Here is a 7,719-nt window from a genome sequence, read left to right as displayed (position 1 = left end):
CTCTGGGAGTGTCTACAGGTTGATATGTCTCTTAAAGGAAGTGGACAGACATACAACCCTCTGGGAGTGTCTACAGGTTGATATGTCTCTTAAAGGAAGTGGACAGACCTACAACCCTCTGGGAGTGTCTACAGGTTGATATGTCTCTTAAAGGAAGTGGACAGACCTACAACCCTCTGGGAGTGTCTACAGGTTGATATGTCTCTTAAAGGAAGTGGACAGACCTACAACCCTCTGGGAGTGTCTACAGGTTGATATGTCTCTTAAAGGAAGTGGACAGACCTACAACCCTCTGGGAGTGTCTGCAGGTTGATATGTCTCTTAAAGGAAGTGGACAGACCTACAACCCTCTGGGAGTGTCTACAGGTTGATATGTCTCTTAAAGGAAGTGGACAGACCTACAACCCTCTGGGAGTGTCTACAGGTTGATATGTCTCTTAAAGGAAGTGGACAGACCTACAACCCTCTGGGAGTGTCTACAGGTTGATATGTCTCTTAAAGGAAGTGGACAGACCTACAACCCTCTGGGAGTGTCTACAGGTTGATATGTCTCTTAAAGGAAGTGGACAGACCTACAACCCTCTGGGAGTGTCTACAGGTTGATATGTCTCTTAAAGGAAGTGGACAGACCTACAACCCTCTGGGAGTGTCTACAGGTTGATATGTCTCTGTTTTTTGTTGTTGTGATTGTTCTGAGTTGTAATTTACTCAACAAGTAGTGACCAAGGAGGGAACGATCCGTGTCTCAAAAGCAGCAGAAAAGGTCAAATTAGGTAACAAAAATGTCTGTTACGGCTTTCCACGTCTGGCCGGACAAGATTAGGGGTGGAAAGATTGTCTGTTACGGCTTTCCACGTCTGGCCGGACAAGATTAGGGGTGGAAAGATTGTCTGTTACGGCTTTCCACGTCTGGCCTTACAAGATTAGGGGTGGAAAGAATGTCTGTTACGGCTTTCCACGTCTGGCCTTACAAGATTAGGGGTGGAAAGATCTCTATAGTAAAAGTATTGCATCAATCATCGTAGTTGTATTTCTCTTTCATGCATTTCTAAATAATTGTACATATTAGCGGAATATTGTTCTCGGGTTTTTAAAGAGTGCATGGTGGGTGGAGGAATTGGACAGACAGATCTGTGGATATAGCAGCTTATGTAGTCTAACAGGTCTAACAGGAAGGACAGTCTAACAGGAAGGACAGTTTATAGCCTAATGTAGTCTAACAGGAAGGACAGCTTATAGCCTAATGTAGTCTAACAGGAAGGACAGCTTATAGCCTAATGTAGTCTAACAGGAAGGACAGCTTATAGCCTAATGTAGTCTAACAGGAAGGACAGCTTATAGCCTAATGTAGTCTAACAGGAAGGACAGCTTATAGCCTAATGTAGTCTAACAGGAAGGACAGCTTATAGCCTAATGTAGTCTAACAGGAAGGACAGCTTATAGCCTAATGTAGTCTAACAGGAAGGACAGCTCATAGCCTAATGTAGTCTAACAGGAAGGACAGCTTATAGCCTAATGTAGTCTAACAGGAAGGACAGCTTATAGTCTAATGTAGTCTAACAGGAAGGACAGCTTATAGCCTAATGTAGTCTAACAGGAAGGACAGCTTATAGCCTAATGTAGTCTAACAGGAAGGACAGCTTATAGCCTAATGTAGTCTAACAGGAAGGACAGCTTATAGCCTAATGTAGTCTAACAGGAAGGACAGCTTATAGCCTAATGTAGTCTAACAGGAAGGACAGCTTATAGCCTAATGTAGTCTAACAGGAAGGACAGCTCATAGCCTAATGTAGTCTAACAGGAAGGACAGCTTATAGCCTAATGTAGTCTAACAGGAAGGACAGCTTATAGCCTAATGTAGTCTAACAGGAAGGACAGCTTATAGTCTAATGTAGTCTAACAGGAAGGACAGCTTATAGCCTAATGTAGTCTAACAGGAAGGACAGCTTATAGCCTAATGTAGTCTAACAGGAAGGACAGCTTATAGCCTAATGTAGTCTAACAGGAAGGACAGCTTATAGCCTAATGTAGTCTAACAGGAAGGACAGCTTATAGCCTAATGTAGTCTAACAGGAAGGACAGCTTATAGCCTAATGTAGTCTAACAGGAAGGACAGCTTATAGCCTAATGTAGTCTAACAGGAAGAAATGGGCTCCGACACAAAGCTTGTTGTAAGTGAGGTCTAATTAAAATGAAGACGGTTTAAATGAATTATCCTCTAATTATCCTCCATTTCTGATCGATTGTGTCTCAGCTGCTGCTTCAAGTGTCAACACCACAATGTAAGTGACTAGAATTTGGTTTATTGTGAGGTCAATAACTCTGATAAATACATCACGGGCAAGATAAAACATCATGTTTTTAACAATGAATCTGTTATAGTAGTAGCCAGCTATCAAAGTTCTCCTCCTCATCTTCTAACGTTGCTCTGTGCTTCTCCCAGCATGCACTTCGTAGCCTATAGGCCATGGCTCATTTGATTGAGACCACACTGAATAGCCTATAGTAGGTGCACGTGATATTGTGCGCCAAGCAGAGAATCAGAGATGAGGGGAAGCATCGGCACACATCCATATATAACCTAGTAAGCAACTAATAACAAAAAATAAAAAAAATAGACATATTGACATTTCAATTACATGACCCCTCCTCTAGACTAGATAAAAATATATATAATCCTCCCCTTTAACTGAAATTGAAAACGTATGACCCTCCATTTTCCTCCCGGTAACCATTCTGCAAATGTTGGTCCGCTCCGTAGTTGTACCTTGTCTCGTCTCTGTTTTATCACAACATGAGAGGACGGCACGAGGCTGTTTTAACACGACATGAGAGGACGGTACGAGGCTGTTTTATCACGACATGAGAGGACGGTACGAGGCTGTTTTAACACGACATGAGAGGACGGTACGAGGCTGTTTTAACACGACATGAGAGGACGGCACTAGGCTGTTTTAACACGACATGAGAGGACGGTACGAGGCTGTTTTAACACGACATGAGAGGACGGTACGAGGCTGTTTTATCACGACATGAGAGGACGGTACGAGGCTGTTTTAACACGACATGAGAGGACGGTACGAGGCTGTTTTAACACGACATGAGAGGACGGTACGAGGCTGTTTTAACACGACATGAGAGGACGGTACGAGGCTGTTTTAACACGACATGAGAGGACGGTACGAGGCTGTTTTAACACGACATGAGAGGACGGTACGAGGCTGTTTTAACACGACATGAGAGGACGGCACGAGGCTGCCTGTACAGTGCATTCGAAAAAGTATTCAGACCTCTTAACTTTTTCCACATTTTTGTTACGTTACCGCCTTATTCTAAAATGGATTCAATTGTGTGTGTGTGTCCCCCCTCATCAATTTACACACAATACCCAAAAATGAATGTCTCATGAGTGTCAGACAGAATGAATGTATATTAATGAGTGTCAAGCAGAATGAATGTCTATTAATGAGTGTCAAGCAGAATGAATGTATATTAATGAGTGTTAGAATGAATGTATATTAATGAGTGTCAAGCAGAATGAATGTATATTAATGAGTGTCAGAATGAATGAATGTCTATTAATGAGTGTCAGAATGAATGAATGTCTATTAATGAGTGTCAAGCAGAATGAATGTATATTAATGAGTGTCAAGCAGAATGAATGTATATTAATGAGTGTTAGAATGAATGTATATTAATGAGTGTCAAGCAGAATGAATGTATATTAATGAGTGTCAAGCAGAATGAATGTATATTAATGAGTGTCAGAATGAATGTCTATTAATGAGTGTCAGAATGAATGAATGTCTATTAATGAGTGTCAGAATGAATGAATGTATATTAATGAGTGTCAGAATGAATGAATGTCTATTAATGAGTGTCAAGCAGAATGAATGTATATTAATGAGTGTCAAGCAGAATGAATGTATATTAATGAGTGTCAAGCAGAATGAATGTATATTAATGAGTGTCAGAATGAATGTATATTAATGAGTGTCAGAATGAATGTATATTAATGAGTATCAAGCAGAATGAATGTATATTAATGAGTATCAAGCAGAATGAATGTCTATTAATGAGTGTCAAGCAGAATGAATGTATATTAATGAGTGTCAAACAGAATGAATGTATATTAATGAGTGTCAGGCAGAATGAATGTATATTAATGAGTGTCAAGCAGAATGAATGTATATTAATGAGTGTCAGAATGAATGTCTATTAATGAGTGTCAGACAGAATGAATGTCTATTAATGAGTGTCAGAATTAATGTATATTAATGAGTGTCAGAATGAATGTCTATTAATGAGTGTCAAGCAGAATGAATGTCTATTAATGAGTGTCAAGCAGAATGAATGTATATTAATGAGTGTCAGAATGAATGTCTATTAATGAGTGTCAGAATGAATGTATATTAATGAGTGTCAAGCAGAATGAATGTATATTAATGAGTGTCAAGCAGAATGAATGTATATTAATGAGTGTCAGACAGAATGAATGTATATTAATGAGGTGTCAGACAGAATGAATGTCTATTAATGAGTCCTTTTTTTATTTAATTACCTTAAGACAATAGAATCATAATTTGTAAACCAAAACAAGCTACTATATTTTGGTTGCATTATGGCGAGAGAGCGTGAGTAGTCTAGACCTCGATTAGATACCACACGATACAACGTAACGTTACTGAAACACAACATAGGATGAGCAATGCTTCGACAGAACTGTTCTGGTGAGGACGTGGCCCCATTCTGGCCTTTCACACGTTCAAGTCTCTTGTTTATCTCTACAAAATTGCAAATAGCTTCTCTGCCTGTCAGACCTTCTATACGTTCTACAACATCACACTACAGAACCGGGGAAAAAGGGCTTTCTGTGATCCAATAAAAATATATAAATAAAAACGAACTCCAACATACAGTGATGTATGTCATTACATCATCGTCTCTGCAGATACATGTTAGTTTTCCTTTTCTGCTATGACCAGATCTATGTCCCCAATGGTGCCCTGTTCCCTATGTAGTGCACTACTTTAGACCAGGGCCCTATGGGAACCTATACCCTATGTAGTGCACTACTTTAGACCAGGGCCCTATGGGAACCTATTCCCTATGTAGTGCACTACTTTAGACCAGGGCTCTATTCCCTATATAGTGCACTACTTTTAGACCAGGGCCCTATGGGAACCTCTACCCTATGTAGTGCACTACTTTAGACCAGGGCCCTATGGGAACCTATTCCCTATATAGTGCACTACTTTTAGACCAGGGCCCTATGGGAACCTATTCCCTATATAGTGCACTACTTTTAGACCAGGGCCCTATGGGAACCTATTCCCTATATAGTGCACTACTTTTAGACCAGGGCCCTATGGGAACCTATTCCCTATATAGTGCACTACTTTAAACCAGGGCCCTGTTTAGGGAATAGAGTGCCATTTGGGATATTGCCATAGTTTTTACTCCTTTCCAAATAGAGTCATAATAAGCAATAAAAGGTCAAAGAGTAATTCCTTATTTGAAGGTGAATATGTGCTTTGTTTTGGCTGAACGTCTAGTCCAGGTGGGATTGAATGCACAGCCTTAAACCCTTTCACTTCTTCTGTCTTGGTTTCATCCGTGTACCAGTAAATGCTTCCTCAATTCTCACATATAGAAGCTAAAACATTAAGACGAGGAAATTAAAATGTGCAATAAAACAGGCTGTCTGACAGTGTCTATAGCTGTAACTAAATACAGGCAGTCTAACTAATAACATATTTGACATTACTAACATTAACGAAACCAGAGTGTTGCAATAGTGAACCACACATGATAAAAATCAGACCACTAAGGTGGATTACAACTGTAAATAATATGAGCTATTACTCTGAAGGTCCCCCAGCTTTAGTAATGATATGTCACTCTGACACTTCTGTTGCTGTGCGTCTCCTCTGGAGGAGGAGGAGGAGGGGGGCTGAAACAGACCGGTGAGACTTCACTCTCCGTCACAGAGGCCTTATCCAGTGGAGCGGTCTGGCATGACAGACTGAGTACCTACTGCCTAGCTCTGGTCTGGAACCTTTCAACAGACAGACTCGCTCCGGGTCGTATTCACTAGGGCAACAAAACGGAAGCAAACAGGACCAAAAAAAGGGGGTAGGTATTATACGAACACCCTGTTTTCCGTTGCACAACGTTTGATATCATTTCCCTAATGAATATAACCCAGGTCTGCACACCTCTAACAAAACTGACAGTCAGACTAGTTCTGGTCTGGCACTCCTAACACATTAGCTCTGGTTGCTGTTCTTCAAGCTCTTGGTGGAGGAGCTCTGAGGAGGCTTCTGTTCGTCTCCCGTCAGCAGGGCCTTTATCTCAGACGGGATCTTGCCCTGGTCCATGGCTGTACACCACTGCTTGTACTGAACGACAGGGGAGAAACCAACAGAGAGAGTTAGATGACAAGAGTTGGCTGCAAAAAAAAAGCTGTGGTATGGAAACATCTATTTAGCTACACAGCAGCTTGTTAAGAATGTTTTTCTGTATTAGTGATGTGGTTGTCAGAATCTCCAGAAGTTTCTAAGGGATGGACTAGGCCGATATTCAAGAGGCAGGTCAAGAAAATTAATTCTAATTTTTGTGAAATATCGTCGGATTTTTCAACACCAAATGAGTGGTTTAGATAATTGACGGGAATAGCTGGTGCATTTAGGAAGAATGGGTTGGTGTAGTCTACCATCTCCAGCTCCTCCCTCAGGGCGCAGATGGCCCTCTCCTTGCTGGACACGAGTTCCTCTAGGTACTGATACCGGAGCTTCTTCCTGGCTCGGCACTCCCGGGCGCTCTGCCGACTCCTCTCCAACTTCGCTTTCAGATCAATCTTAGCGGGTTTACGGCCTCGTTTACCGGGTTTCTTGACTTTGCCTCCCACCATCTATCGAGATAACAGCAGAAAGAAAATACACAGTGTCTTGTTATTCAGAGACAATAGTTAGCTACAGTACCGAACCTCTTGTTAGAGAAGCAAACACCAATTGTGTTCATCTGAGATCGTTGGCTGTGAAAGACAATCCTCCCAATAGTAACAATACACCAGAAAAGCATTAACATTCATTACTGATTTAAGCATTAAAACCATGTTTAACAATCGTCTAGCTAAACTACATGCAGAGAACCGCATACCTTGCTGTCATCCATTTTGGTCAACACAAGCTATCTATCGAGGTCTGCTAGTGACGCAAATTCCAGAGTTCTCAAGATGGATGAAGATCAAATGAAGACAAGTTGTGGATTATAAAAATATAATTTCACAAATCAACACATTTTCTTAAAAGGAAACATTCCCGCAGCTTCGTGTTCGACAGCGTTTTGTTGCACTTTTCTACTCCAATGTTTTTAGCACAGCGACGCTTCCTGTTGTGGTAACTTCAGCCGAGCCCCCTCCGCTAGGGATTCTGGGACTTTGTGTTTTTGCGTGAGTCAAATCAAAATGACGTTTTCTGCATACCAGGGGCATGAAAACTACAACTACCATCAACCATTACGAAAATATGGGTGGAACCAAATAATATTCTATCAAATGGGGGCTGTGAGAGGGTCCTTGTTCTCTTCATAATAAACGTCAATAAAAACGTTTTCACGTTGCATTATAAGGACAGTATCAGTCTGGAGCAAGTCATTATAGTGTGTATAATTATCGTAAGATATTCTCAATTACATACACTACCGGTCAAAAGTTTT

General features: G+C 41.0%; 1 protein-coding gene across 1 annotated transcript; it reads right to left on the bottom strand.

Annotated features, from left to right (window-relative positions):
- Positions 1 to 4,525: 4,525 nt before the first annotated feature.
- Positions 4,526 to 7,420, bottom strand: crebl2 (cAMP responsive element binding protein-like 2). Its single transcript, XM_055905549.1, has 3 exons — positions 7,162 to 7,420; positions 6,716 to 6,913; positions 4,526 to 6,401 (listed from the first exon to the last, which is right to left on the bottom strand). The coding sequence occupies exons 1-3, from the start codon at positions 7,174 to 7,176 to the stop codon at positions 6,270 to 6,272; spliced, it is 345 nt and encodes a 114-aa protein (XP_055761524.1). The 5' UTR covers positions 7,177 to 7,420; the 3' UTR covers positions 4,526 to 6,269.
- Between the last annotated feature and the right edge of the window lie 299 nt (positions 7,421 to 7,719).

Source organism: Salvelinus fontinalis, chromosome 39 (genome assembly GCF_029448725.1).
Source record: "Salvelinus fontinalis isolate EN_2023a chromosome 39, ASM2944872v1, whole genome shotgun sequence".
In the NCBI taxonomy this organism is placed as follows: domain Eukaryota; kingdom Metazoa; phylum Chordata; class Actinopteri; order Salmoniformes; family Salmonidae; genus Salvelinus; species Salvelinus fontinalis.
Note: the sequence above shows the minus strand (reverse complement) of the source record. Positions and strands in the feature narration are given on the sequence as shown.

Bases quoted from the DNA above. Each gene is read 5' to 3' on its own strand.
- crebl2 (XM_055905549.1), bottom strand. The intron at 6,402-6,715 runs GTAGACTACACC...CCTGTCGTTCAG, and splicing joins TGAGGGAGGAGCTGGAGATG to TACAAGCAGTGGTGTACAGC.